Source organism: Gymnoscopelus microlampas (genome assembly GCF_963454915.1).
Source record: "Gymnoscopelus microlampas genome assembly, chromosome: 6".
Classification (NCBI taxonomy): domain Eukaryota; kingdom Metazoa; phylum Chordata; class Actinopteri; order Myctophiformes; family Myctophidae; genus Gymnoscopelus; species Gymnoscopelus microlampas.
In genome coordinates, this window is record NC_139943.1 from 37,763,803 (window position 1) to 37,778,951 (window position 15,149).

At 44.4% G+C, this 15,149-nt stretch overlaps 1 protein-coding gene across 4 annotated transcripts in view; it reads right to left on the minus strand.

Moving 5' to 3' along the window:
- Window positions 1-2,401: 2,401 nt before the first annotated feature.
- The window catches only part of banp (BTG3 associated nuclear protein), a 35,518-nt gene continuing 22,770 nt past the window's right edge, over window positions 2,402-15,149 (minus strand). For all 4 annotated transcript variants that reach the window (XM_084059017.1, XM_084059016.1, XM_084059015.1 and 1 more), the window contains exons 12-13: window positions 7,351-7,491; window positions 2,402-3,685 (exon numbers count right to left, since the gene is read on the minus strand). In XM_084059017.1, the coding sequence (XP_083915143.1) occupies window positions 3,569-3,685; window positions 7,351-7,491 (258 nt within the window). In that variant the 3' untranslated portion in view covers window positions 2,402-3,568. The remainder of the gene's footprint in view (window positions 3,686-7,350; window positions 7,492-15,149) is intronic.

Genomic DNA, 15,149 nt, shown 5'->3' on the forward strand with positions numbered 1-15,149 from the left:
AAGAGCACTTAAATACATTTCTAGAGTGTGGTTTTTGGAGCACAAACACCCCAAAAAACCAAGACCCAGCTCAATATAAAGTTGCGTTTAACAACCAAGCCTTGCAGCTCAGCTTGCCATTTTCTGGCTCATGGGTTGTTGTTGTCCCCAGTCAACCCCTACTATACAATATCACATGCAGCCATCATTCTAGTGATGCAAATCACATTATCGCCCTTTAACAGGAAACACTCACAATCAAAGTCTGGGGCTCTATTCTAAGGGGAACCTTGCACACTAGTCCAAGGACCTCCAAAATATTCTTCACGTCGTCAAAGACATAAAACTAATCCTGCGATAATGTGCACACATACTGTCAACTGTGACTCCAGTGCTTTAGCCTGCTGGCCAAAGGCAAGCGCATCCTGACTCAAGGGGGCTTTCCTTTCCAAAGATTACCAATTTGCTGATTTATGATCCTGGAGAGAATTTGTGTTTGGACATTTCTAAAACAATTTTTTTATTACAGAAAATATGCTCACCAGACTTTACACATCCCATGGCAACCCTTTGAGCATTGTAAAAGTCCTGCAACAAACCATCCAGTGTATGTGAACAACAGACAGAGCAGAGCAGTAGGTTGGTCATCCATGGCCGTGATGGATGTGAGCAGGCCCACCGTTACTACAGGGGAGCACAAAGCTGCTGAGAGATTCACTCTCCCCCTCTATCTGGTCTCTGTCCATCACTCCACTCCTCCTCCCCAACATATGCATTCTTCTTCCAAACAATCTCATCCCTCCATCTATCATTATTCATTCTGTTTTCAACAGGCTATGTGAGGCGGTCTTCCAGAGTGCCAGTTGCTATGGCAACCACCCCGGGTCCTGGCGGGCGCCCAGGGTAGTAAAAGTGAAGAGACCGAGCCGTTACAACCAGGGGCTGTTTCCTTCACTTTAAGAGGAGATAAGTCGAAGAGTCCAAGATTTAACACAGGGGTCTGTATGGGAGACAGAAGTTGTCCATATCAACAATATACATTTAAGCTACAGTGACAAAGGTTTACAGGACAGGGATGTAGAATTTATTGCACTGACCCGCTGGCCAGTGATTCTCTATCAATTCTCAGACCAGACTACTCTGCAAAATCATACCATTTTAATACTCTCAGAGTTTAATTAACTGTCAGGATTTTGCAGTGTACTGTAAAATAAATTTGAATGGGGTTAACAGATTAAATGTTTATTTGGAGAGAGTAAATCAATACGCCTTTCTAGTTGCTGAAATCCTTACATCTCTGGTGTGGGTGAGGGAGGGAGGGAGGGAGGGAGGGAGGGAGGGAAAGAGAGAGGATAGGAAGAGTGGGCGACGGAGAGGAAAAGAGTTGAGTGAGAGAGATGGGGAGAAGAGGCAGTACAAAGGAGTCTGAGAGAGCAACCGAGACAGAGAGCAAACCAAAGGAAGCAGCAGAGATCTTGTATGTTGTTTTTTCAAGTTCAATTTGTCGACTGGTTCTTGCCGCCACTCCAAAATACACTATTACATCATTCTACGCGTGAGAAACTTTCCCGAACTAACAAAGAGCTCCAGAGAGTCTCATTTATCTCTTCCTCACTTGACTCTGAAGATATTCATCATCACTGCAACATCACTCCTTCCCATTACTTAAAATAGACATTATCAGGCACACTCCAGTCTTCCAGTTATTGAAAGAAACTTAAAACAAATTTGGTGTTGTGCTTCCTTTGGACGGCGGGAGGTAAAGCAAAGTGCAGTATTGAAATGCTGTCATATTATTATGTATCATAGATTGTTAATACACACAATCTATATTTCTATATTCTGATAGTAATCATTGCTATAGAGTGTTCAGTTACAGGGGTCAACCCGTACATTTTCAGGTGGGTCACCAATTTCATCCAATCAGGAGAGAGAACTGATTTATCAGGTTGGATTCTTTTTTGTGTGTGTTCTACTGTAATTATAATTTTGTCAGCTTTTAATATTTTTTCATAACTTCACATTTCACTATGAGTTCTCTCTCCTGATGAAATCCGGTCCCGACCTGAAAATGTATTTTCTGTCAACTAAAATGCCAAGACAACGGTTAGACCCGTTACTGAACAAACACTCTATATAGCAATGATCACTATGGGAATATAACTCATGTTATTTAAAAAGAAGAAAAAAAGTGTTGCACACTGATGGTGTTCCTGCTATAATAATAGAGCTATTTAACAAAACAATATCACTTACACCCCCTTTAAGCTATTTAAAGCATCTTCTCAAGAGTCTAGTTAGAGCTGATGAAATAAGTTCTTGTCTTGAAGACTTTGAAGCCATTTCGCTGACCACTGTTTATGGCAAAGAGGAGAGAAATACATTAACAGAGCAAAACTAAAAACACACTTTTATGGCAACCACAAAATATTTTTATTCACATGAATGCATCTTTGACAGACACAGCGGGGTCGGGGGCGAGGGGGGGGGAGGGGTAACAACTTAAAGGTTGTCCTTGTATTCTACAAGTAACATGTTCTGTCTACCACTGGCATCATCTCTTCTATTTCAAGATCTTCTATTTCCAATGAAAAACATTCCACAACAATTTCTGCAATTTACAATTATGTAAATGAAACAAACAGCAGCTATGTTGCTAAACCAATATGTAAAAAAGCTAATAAAGGCTGGATCCATTGTCTGAGAGCACAGGCCGTGAAACTTGAGAGAGTAATAGGAAACCAGGCCTGGAATATTGTCATTTTAGGGATAAAGCCACTTGGCATTTGGTGTTGTCAATTCTTTGAGGGCACAAAGGCTAAATGCTAGGGCAAAATATAACAATGCTTTTAAGTCCACGGAAGTAATTAACTTAACTCAAGGGTTGCATTTTTATTACATACTGTATAAAATATAAATATAAATAAAAGTTCAGAGAATAAGCCAAAATGATGGGGCACGTGGCCATGGCCTATATGGCCTCCTTCAGCCAATTCTACTTGGTTTTGCAGTCCAACAACTAGAAACAGTTTTAGGTGGGATTTGTCTTGAACCCTTAGGGGTTTTCGCAAGTTGCTAGCCAAACTAGCTTAATTCCTAATAGCGCTACTCTTTTCCAAAGTTGATGTAAACAGGCATGTGTGCAGCTGATGAGGTGGTGGGCTGATGTACTGCCTAAGCAGTGTCCTCTGTGAGTGGGCTTTAATTCCTCTGTGTATGCTGCCGTGGGCCAGGTCATTCTAGTGATGGAAACAACAGAAGAACCACAGTTGATTCTAGAACATCCTGGTCTTTTCAAGTTCTCTGTGAGCATTTCCGCACTGTCGACAGCTGGTCAGCAATGAATGGAGTTAATTGCTGAGAATAACCAATACAATGAGATGCCACCCGACTGGATTCGATCATCACCCTTCTGTGTTTGTTTACAAGAGAAGTCTCTGTAATTGTTAGTTGCTGACTGGACGTCAAAGTCTGTGATTCATTTGTTGACCTCCGCTGTTTTGTACCGACTTTTCTTTTTTTGTGTGGATGCTGCCAGGGTATAGGTAAGACTGAGCTGAGTTCAGCGGGACCATACCAGACCGGGCTTTCAGGTGGCGACGGAGGTGACAATCTGGACGACCTCTCCATTCTCCCCATGAATGGCTCCCTGAATGGCCTCCTTCACCTCCATGTCCCCCTGCAGGACTGGGGCCAACTCTGAAGCCTGGGAGACATAAGACAGAGGAAAGAGAGAAGGGGAGGGAGAGAAGAAGAGGAGGAGGAGGGGGGGGGGGGGTTGAGTGCAAAAGTACAGTGCCATGATTAGCGAGAGAGCCGGGACTAGACGCTCTATCTGTGATTTGTAACTCTATCACAAAGTCTTTCATCTCCCATAAAAAGGGAGGTATAGAGAGGGCAACGCCCCTTTAAGAGATGACTCAGTCCTGGGAGATGACCGTGGAGAGTGACTCACTCCTTCCTGCATGCGCATGCCAAAGGTTCCCTCAAACACACCTGCAGTTTTTAATCCTCCCTGCAGCCCAGCGTGCTGTCACTCCACAACAGCCCAGCTGCACTGACACAAACACACACAATGCAACAATACAAACAAGAAACTGACACAACGTAACCGTTGCTCGAAAAAGGAGCAAATGGCTGATTTAGATGGACTTGCGTGTTTTTTGGTCATGAATGTAAAAAGAGTCAAATCAGCTGTGTTGAAAGTAAGGCCTCACAGTATTGGCTTTCGCTCTCTTGTGGGGAGCGCTGACGGATCATTGATCACTTGCCGTGGCTCTGTATTGCGTTTGGCAGAGGCCGTCTTGCAGGCCGTGCTGGCAACGGATGCGAGGCCCGTGCCCAGTAACATGGTATCTCTCCGTGGCATCTGGTGCCCGCCACGGACCTGAACCGAGCCTGAACCATCGCCAAGTCCAACTCTTTTTCATCAGCTATCGCCCCAACCAGGACAGCATCGCAACTTCCTGTGCGGAAATATTCTTGTCTGTGTTGAGCACGATCTCGTTTGTGTAATGGAAACTATTAAATAAATAATGTAAAAAAGAAAAATTGCGGGGAGATAAATAAATAAAAAGCCTAAGTAATTTTTCAAGAGCCCGTATAAATGCTCCCATATGCTTGGAAGCAGATGAGAGTGATTTTATTGATTCAACACTGTTCAGAAATGGGAAAGATCAGCCCTATCCTTCCTGTAACCTTTGAACTAGAAAGTGCTGATGACAACAGCGAGTGATCAAGCGATTCTAACACAATCTTTCCCAGGTAGACCTCATCAGTCTCATCTGTTCCATCTAAACTCTCCCGTAGGCCTCTTCGACGCGGTGCTTTTATGCTACCTACGGGCGCCATGTTCCTTTGTATCTTGCCAACCTATTTCCTCAGTGTGTAAAACCTTTATAGCATTTGGAACGAAGCCTAATGACGTTGTGCTGTTGAAACCTCAATTAAAAAAGTGTTGTTCGATCAGAAGAGATCAGATTGTTTACAAATGGTTTCATTCCCTCCTCCCGCAGCAGCGGCCATATGCCCTAACTTTACTCTGTCTCCCAGAAACGGCACACTGATGATTGATCAGACCCCGCTGGACTTTGTTGATTTCTTTCGAGATAAATGTGTTCAATCAAACGATATGGGGGGAAAAAAACAGAGACCTAAAACCCGTTCAAACAAAGCAGCAGGGTAAACAAACAGGGTCTGATTGCAGGGTCTGAACCCAACAGCAAACCCATCAGGGGTTCTGGTTTTATATATGGCGCCATGGGGATTAATCAATATAGGATGTCTGCTCTCCACCCATGTTCTCAAGAGGAAGGAACCCATTACCTAGACAACACTGCGGAAACAAAGGGACAACAAGAGCTTATCGACAGGCCAGCCTTAAGCAGGAGCTCCCCAAAACACGATGGGTGGCTGGTCAGTAGGGCCATTTGCTTGTCCTACATGGCCGCAGAGACAAGATGTGTGCATGATCAGTCACACTGAAAAACTGTGCAAGGAGATCCACTTCGATACAGGGCTGCCTTTTTACAACAGCCACAAATCATTTGAAGAGCCAAGTGGTTTTCACATCTTTTCTGTTTATACTAGCGCAGCAAGAAAAGAATGCCTTTGCTCTCTCTGGGAATAGAGGGTACCCAGCCGCCCAGCATGCGACTTCAGAGGAAGGAAACATTATGGAAGAAATGTGACATGCAACAAAAGGCTGGTCAAAACAAAAGAAGAAAGAACAAAGCAAAAGTTCTCTTCTTCGACTCTCCTGGCAGTAACAAGCTGACCACTTGAAAGTACCCTGCTGTGCACCCTTCCTCTTTTGACACATGGCTCTCATTCAATAAACTGCACCATCAAGGGATTTAGAGCTAATCTAGTTATGATTCGTTTTTGAACCCTTCTACCATATTGTTAAATGAATGTTTACAGTAAACACCTACCGCAGTGACTGACTGGGATTTGGTTTAAGTGAAAGCATGAAATAATGGCAAGCCCTGTTCCTGCAAGTAGTTTGGCAAAACTACTAAACTGCAGGCCTCAATTTCAACATGATGGTAATTATCAATGAAACATTACAAAGAGCAGTCTGTATCATTATGAGTTTGGATAAACTAACGACACTGCAGGCATGCGTCTGTGCTAATGACCCAAATTCTTTGGCTGCTTGTCCGAGCAAAACGATGGAGATTGTAATCTCCCAGTGATGAAATCCTTCCAATGTTATTAATAACAGGACCAAGGTGATTTTAGGGTGATTTAAACCCAGTTGCGTGCTGGAGTCGCGCACCAAAAATAGTCGCTCTGTGACACGTTGTCAGCTTATAGACTGGCTATTTTCATTGCTCAACATGGCGTGCAACCATGTATAAACCAGGCATTAAGTTTAGACTTGATTAGGCAACTGTCCTGCCCCTTCAGTCTTCACAGAATAAATTCACATCAAACAATGCACATACATACTGTACCATACAATACAACCTAAATGTAGTAAGACATAAACAACCTGACTTTAACAGCTTTAGGCAGTGGTTTTATTTATTTACATTTACCTTGTGTAATTAGATACATTTGACATTGAATTTACACAAATAAAGGTGCTTATAGGACAAACATTCAATTACAGTACACAGTAATTTATCTATATGTAACTATGTGAGGGTACAACTCAGTTAGTTAAATTAACACCGGGGATTTTACTGTGTACAAGGGATAACTTTTTGGCACCAGATTCTAATATCTGGGACATGGGTGTTTTTCGGTTACATTAATGAAACAAAGTGACAGCTTATTAGCTGCCATCGTTTGGCCTTTATCATTTGGCTTAAGCGCTTCATTCTTCAGCAGGACCCTCTGCCCCCTGCCCTGCCTGAGCTTGCACCATATCCGCATAGCCTTTGATTCGCTAGAATGGCATCAATGAGGGAATGATTAGGAATGTGGGTACATAAAGGAAGAGAAGAGAGGGGAAGGCGGGGAGCTCAGCTATTTATTATCGTTAGTTTAAAAAACAAAGCCATTGGTGTGATTGGTGATGATTAGTACTAGGGCCTGTTTCACCTCAACAGAGGGAATGGTTTTATACTCAGGCCCTTGGAATGTTCCTCAATGGCAAACTATCTGCATGTGTTTGTCTGTGCACATGTATATCGGAACCAGAGATAGAGAGAGAGCGAGAGACACAGAGAAAGAGAACGTGCGTGTGTGTGTGTGTGTGTGTGTGTGTGTGTGTGTGTGTGTGTGTGTGTGTGTGTGTGTGTGTGTGTGTGTGTGTGTGTGTGTGTGTGTGTGTGTGTGTGTGTGTGTGTGTGTGTGTGCGCGCGCGCGAGAGTGTGTGTGTGTGTGTGTGCGCGCGCGAGCGTGAGTGCTTGTCTGTCTCACCTGTACAGCCGAAGAGTGATCAGTGACCGGGGCTAATTGGACGTATTGCACCTGGATGTCCGAGGGGAGGGTGGTGCCTTCTACTGCTGTGCCTGAACCATCAGCTGATGCCACGGCTATCAGCTGAGCACCACGCAAAACCTGAGAGAGAGAGGGGGAGAGAGTCTGTTATCACCACATATTCAGTACATTATCAATAATGTTATCATCAAATGATGTTTCAACATCGATGGAGACTGGTTGTCTGATTCCATTCCCCTGTGTTTACTCCACTGGAAATGTTCTTCCATTGCAAAGCCACATTTATGACATATGGGGCGTGTTTACATTGTTTTACTGATCACAGCCTCCACCAAAGTCTACAAGACCAGTTCCTAATGCACACGCGCATGCACACACTATCTGGTATTAGAAAGAGTTGTGCAGTAGTATCTCTAATGCCTAATTGATATTTCATCATACAAAGGTTAACATGTGCAGAGAATAGCCAATCTACACAACGCATTCTGAGCTTCTAGATCAGCTATTCTAGATCGGCTATTTTCGGCATGCAGCACCTTCATCACAGTGAGGTATAAATTAAGAGTGGGACTTCCCTTGCATCTCTCTCTCTCTCCAGCCCTTACTCTCTCTCTCCAGCCCTTACTCTATCCCGTCTTTCTCTCTCTATGTTTATACATCAAGTTGGACAGAAACTTTATGGTCCATTCCGCTAAATTATATTTTTACGAGTTTTGTTTTCCTGAATTGCATAATTTGATATGCCAGTTCAGGCTCAGTTTTATTTGGTTTCATTTCATTTCATCTCAGTCCTACTGAGAAAAAGAAAAAAGAATTAGCACAGCATGGCGAGAAAAATAGATGTGGGATCGCCCATCCAACCCCCCCACTGTTGAACGTCAGCCAAGCAACATCATAACACTATGGTTCCAATGCACTAATTACAGTACAGCACAGAACAGCTGTAGTGTTGTGGTACATACTTATATATTGCAGGGGCTGTTGCTATACATGGACTACAACCACACACACAGACACACACACACACACACACACACACACACACACACACAGAAGTGTACGAATGAAGATGTAAAATTATGCCTAGTCATGCACACATACACATTCTTGTACTGCTATACTTGTGAGAACTTCAGACTCATTTTCCATTGACTACATCCATTCTTTAACCTTTACCTTCACCATTACATGCCAAACCTTAACTCTAATTCTAACACTACGCTGACCCTAAGTCCTAACCCTAAAACAAGAAAAATGTTCCCACTTTCCGTAACATTCCTTATTTTTTTATCCTTGTGAGGACATCTGATTCCCACACACACGCACGCACGCACGCACGCACGCACGCACACACACACACACACACACACACACACACACACACACACACACACACACACACACACACACACACACACACACACACACACACACACACACACACACACACACACACACACACACACACACACACACACACACACACACACACACACACACACACACACACACACACACAGGAATGCGTCTAATTGGTTCACTAAACATGCGAGACTGTGCCAAAGACATGCCAAGCTAACATACAATCATAACGTCCATACAGACACACAGGAAGACAAATGAAGGGAAACATTCACTCAGCTTTGTGTCTGTGTGCAAGCTTGTTTCACTCACACAGAAGTTACGGTCTATTATGGTGAATGTGGTTCAAGGCTTCCCCAGAAATAAGTTAAGTTTCTCAAAGGGTAAGGCTTTTCTGGTTTGAAATAAAGCCATGCCAACATTTAATGAGTACATGTATTCTCTCCCAGTCTCATGGTCCCTGGCTGTACTGTCTGAGGCAAGTTTTTCCGCATCCTCTCCTATGTCTCGTGCCTAGAGGGCTCCATATGTGGCTTGTCTCTGTGTGTGCCTATATCTATGTGCACGCTCTCAGCCATGTGATGCGGGAGTCTGTCCATCTCCAGCCCTCCTCCTGTAGGCTCCTAAGCCCTTGGACCAGCTGGGGACAGGCTCAACAGACATTCTCAATTTGGGGGAGAATATGCAAGTCTGCAGAAAAGAGAAAAAACCCCAAACCTCACAAACCTCAATTACAGACGCTGTTTGTTGCCCCCTAACCTTTCCAAACTCCCCCCCCCCCCCCTTGGTCCAACCTTAGCTTTGAAGCTCAGACTTAGTGACGTGCCCTGAAAGTTCAGCTAACCCCCCTCTGGTGCCCGCCGGCTCGCCTCGACATCTAAAAAGACTTTGCCATCCTCACCACAGAGTCTGCCGCCTCATCGCCAAATCGCGGGCCCAGCCAGCCCCGATGGAAGCTATTAGCAAGCGAAGCCTCCCTGACTCAGCCTGATCAGACGATCAACATGCGATCAGGCACAAGCAATGCTTTGGTTGGGTGAGCTAGACCCTCAATGTGCTGGAATGCTGTATGGACGGGGACAAATGAATCATCACTTTGATGACCTATTTATACTTGCTGATCAATTGGAACATTGATGACTACAGGGTGCGAGACGTCACCAGACAGCTGAGCAAAGCACAAACAAATGGTTCATGCCAACAGTGCGCGGTAGGAGGTCAACTCTGACAAATCCAGACGGATACACAGACAGCTGTCTTAGTGTTTTAGTGTTCCTTCATCATAGAAATCCATCCTCACCTCCCTTCTGGATCACACTGTTTCCTTAATAAGGCTTATAAACGACTTATGCCAAGTGTTTTTCTGGATCTGTGTGGAATGTGGATGTGAGTTTGTATGGGCGTTTGTGAACGCAGGCATGACGGTGTGCCTTTATGGTCCAAATGGTGTATCTAAATGTGTGTTTAATGGGATTCAATGGATGCTCTGGTCAACACTTGAGACAGTAAACACTTGTCTCATCCAATTAGATTCTCAAACCTCCTTTTGAGAGCAGCTCGCATTCTCAGCTGTGTGGAGCAGCACAGAGGCACACGGAGGCATTTACAAAGTTGGAATGGTTTGTGAGATCTCTGTAGCGATTACACAGGAACTTCCCCGAACTGCATCCTGTCCCACGGCTTGCTTGTAAGGACAACCCGTCCTCACTAACCGGACCCAATACTGACACACTTTGCCTGCGAGCACAATTCCTTCAAAAACAATGAAAGATTGTCTGTAACACACTCAAAGCAGACGTGTACACTGAGCACATAAAATGAAACACACCAGTGTTACAGTCACCAAAGAACACATCAGTATTGCTTGGAAGATATCATTGCCATTTTATTCTCGTTATGAAATATGTGATTAAGTCCTCTTAAAATAAACCATTAGTTCGATTTTTTTTCAGTTAGCTCAACGGTGAACAAATAAGACGTGTTATATATCCCCACTGTGAACTGTCTTAGATTGGAGAGTAAACTGGACACACACTCATACATCACGCTATGAGCCAAGCGCCACGCTGAGGGGTAGAAGAGTAATGCTAGGATTTTGATTGTGTGGTCTACACACTCTATGTGCAAGCCAACTGGACACCTCCACCCCAAACTCGAACAAGCTGTAGTTACCCGTCATTCAAATTAGGAGACATCACAACTTTTGAAAAAGTCATGGAAATTGATGTAAACAATGAAGCAGCAAAACAACAGTCAAAATGGAAAGATTTATGATGTATGATCTCATTATAAATAGTATTATAATAGTATTAGTGAACTTGTAGTATTGCTTATAGGTGACAGGGTGTATTGCTTATAGCTGACAGGGTGTAATGCTTGGGAAAGGTTTAGGGTCCATAAATTGACCCGTAACATGGCATAATGCCTTCATGTACTGCTAATAAAAATAACATCATGTAGATGAGAGTGAGAAACAACAGAGACAGAGAGGGCTATCTTTGAGCAAACCAGACCAGGCCAAGTTGACAATTTTGCTTGGAATGCTTAACTGTTTTTCAACTTCCAAGTGCTGGGATGACCTATTTCTTTTTAAAACACAGCCTTGTGTATTACATTTGACACAATGAGCTCAATCTGTCAGAATATGGCTAGTGCAGTGGATCGAAAGTGCATTAGGTACCATTGACCTCCAGCTTTTAAGGATTGGGGCCCTAAAATAATGAGCGTTGGCTGACCGGCCACCTCCGTACTAAAAAGCCAGAGTAGAGCGGACAGGCAGGATTTAAGGGCTGTGTCAGAAAACACTGCAGCTCACCCTCGACAAAGCTGGGGGGGGGGGGGACGCTGAACAATCAAGAGCATCTTAAATTCCCTGTAGTTTGCTAGTTGCTATGACCTTCAGAAAAGGAGAGAATAAATCTTTCACTGATGCTGTAATGGGTTCAACAGTATTGGATCCAGGATAGTGCAGAAATATAGCAGCGAGAGAAGGGAGACAGAGAAGCAAACAACAACATCAGCCTAATGCAAAAAACATTTGGGTTGTCCAGATTGAAAGACAATAACCAACTGTACAAACATGGATATTTCTCCATGTCCTCGTCTGAAGCTGTCAGAGCATTTCAAACTGACCGTGTTCTACTTTCACTTCACATGAGATCAGTTAAAAGCTGAATAATGAGAGAACACAATACGCGGGTTGTTCAGAAAATGACAAGAGAGCATTTGGATTGCTATCGCATATTGAGTCCCTGTTAGGCATGGGATTCTCAAGAGTGATGTGTGCGACTGCATCAGAATCCCTTTTCAAATCAAAAACATTTCTTGGATCTGAATGCAGGATGGCACCAATTCCCTGCTGTAGATCTCTGGAGCCCAGCTGTGCACCAGACCGTTGCAGAGTGAGTGCGTTCGAGCTCTGAAGAGTTTGCTTCACCCCTGTCTTCACCAAAGTCTACTGGGATATCCCATAATACCCCCCACAATCCAATACAAAACAACACCATACACAAGGCTTTTTCTCTTTTTTCTTCAACTTTGTGTTCTTGCTTTACAAAAAGAGCAATACTAATCTGGTTCCTATCATTCCCTGTGGAATACCTCCTCTTCTTTCAGATGTTGACAAAAAAAGAAAATCACATGGGGAAATGAAAAAAAAAAGAAAGCATTTGGAGTTGGACTTGTCTGGAACTTCCTCCCGGCTTCACAGCCGTCAACAACATCTGCAGCCCTCCTGAGCCGGGACAGATGTCCAGGACGAACCACTAGCACTGAGAGAGAGGGAGAGAATGAGGAGGCGGCACAGAAAGACAGAGTTCTGGCCGCAACTGGACTGTAAAGATGCCCATAGACACAGTGGTGTCTTGAGTCCTTGTTTAACCTTCAATGGAGTGGGAAAATTAACACACTGGGCGTAGGGCGTAGATCAATGTCTTGTTGCGGTCGTCCCTTCCCCCAGCTGTCTTCTGTTTCGCCACTGGGTGTGAGGTCTATTAAAGGTCTCGCAACATGATTTAAGATACCACACGGGATAAGGAGGACAGCGTGTTATTAGTTTGGCATGGAACTGGGATATTGATTTGTGAATTATGTTACTCGTTTGAGATTGTTGGCTGCGAACTTGGTTCCACCAACTTCTCCCTACCCGATGCCTCCCCAAATGCCTCCTGGTTATAAATCTGCATAAATCGTACAGGAACCCTTACCTAAATGATCCTGCTGCTTCCCATCTCCACCCACACCATCACACTATTTCTACACCACAACCTGCACCTGGTCTCAATCAAGCCTTCCCTTGCATCTTCTCAGCACTCCCACCAGCAGACTGGGACACAGATTGGACAGGCTTTATGACAAAACCAGCTTGGCTACACTTGGATCCAGGACCAGCAAATCAAAAGGGGATGATGACAAAAATAACAGCTGTAATTAAGCGTTAGGCCCCTGAAAAAAAGGAAGAGAGTTCCTGTAAACACTTGTCAGTTGCCTTTAGCCTGAATCCAAGCTTGGCCTGCTGATCAACATAGGGATTTTTACAATGTCAGTAAAATTTACTATTAAATTCAGATGATAACTTTATCATGCTTCTAATTATGCCGTGTGAGTAGACGGAGTCAGCAGAGATGATATACAGTACAAAGGCTGTAAATTCCACTTGCAATATATGACCCTGGGCTGTGAAAGCACCCCCAGAGAAGAACACAAACAGAACCCAGCCACACCCTCACCCAGCACTTTCACACAATGTGACCCAGGTCTCTAATCTGCCAGAAAGACATCTGTCATCTGAGATCATCAAGTAACCCATTAGCTTCTCTAAATCACTGAGACAACACATCTGTCATATTCAACTCACTTTACTGCCTATTTTTCAAGTGCCAGACCCATTAAATAAGGAAACACGACACTGCTCCGAGAACTGTCCTCATCATATTATAGTTGTTTGTGTCAACGTCCACGTCTTTTCTCATCTCCTGTTCTCTCAGGAACTGTCTGCGGATAAATATGGGAATGGACAGCCAGGCTGGTGTTGAAACTGTCAAACAAAGGGTTCATGGGCCTGGGCAGGGCGAGATTGGGCCTGGGACCAAGGAAGCAGGGGCTTGGCCTGATGAAGCTTGGCCTGGGCATGTTGAAAAATGGCATAGGTCTGGTGAGAAAGGACCTGGACCTGCTGAGGTAGGGCCTGGGATTGTTGAGGTATGGCCTTTGCATGTTGAGGTATGGCCTGAGCAATTTGAGGTATGGCCCAGGCATGTTGAACTATGCCCTATTCATGTTGAGTTATGGCCAATGCATGATGGGGAATGGCCTGGGCATGTTGAGGTAGGAGCTGGGCCTGATGAAGTGTGGCTTGAGCATGTCGAGGTAGGGCCTGGGCCCTGTGAGGTAGGGCGTGGGACCAAAGAGGAAGGGCCTACTCTAGGTCTGTATTATTGGTGAGTCACAGTCAAGCACATCTGTCATCTGTTTTACCCACACAGTAACAGACTCAGGGTCCTTCCGGGAGAGAATACACCACTGGTGCTAGCACCCTCTGCGCTGCTTTGAAATTCTGACTTGGATACACAGACAACACAAGCAGAAAGACACAACTAGAAAAGTGTACTCCTCTGAGTGCAGATCCCTGCCAGGGATGGCAGTTCTTCCTTGGCCTGCAAGGTTTTATGCCAATTGGACTTTGTGTTCATGATTTGTGGCATTGGTGCAAAACGGCCCCCTCCCGCAAACTTTGAAAGCCAATCAGAGCCAATCGTAATCTGAAAAATCACACCCTGTGTGAAGGTAGCGGCGCCTTTGATACGTTTTGTCATCGATATGTGTTTATAATGTGTTTATAGCCATGTGTCACGTGAAGCTTACCCGCCGATCAAAGGAGCCCCCTCTCCGCCCCCTCCCTTCAGCAGAAAATAACGTGCATTACTGCGTTCACATCAGCGCAGGCTGTGCAGCGCTGCTTGTCACCCTAAAACCGAAATAAAGTAACCAAAAAAGTAACTTTATCCGCGGGAAACCCCAAAAATATTGCGCGCGTGCATGTGTCCCGTATCATGCGTAGAGCCCCTGTGGAGTCTAAAGCGGCACTGGTAGGAGTAATGGAGTAGTAGCAAAAAGTGTTTTCTGTCAAAAAATGCTAAATGGTGGAAAATCAGTAGTAATGCGCATGGCCTTTATCGGGAGTGGCGTCATGATCCAAGAAATCCAGGGAAAATTATTTCATTGTGTGACCTATGGTTCAAGAGTTATAGGCCAAAATGTGAACTGGCCTATTATAGCGCCACCATGAAGCCGATTAGAAAAATCCTAGTGGGAATGCGCGTGCAAAGTTTCATCGCAATTGGACACTGCATTCATGATGTTGCATATTGTGCAAAACGGGCCACTCCCTCAAACCTTTGAAAGATCTGACAGATGTT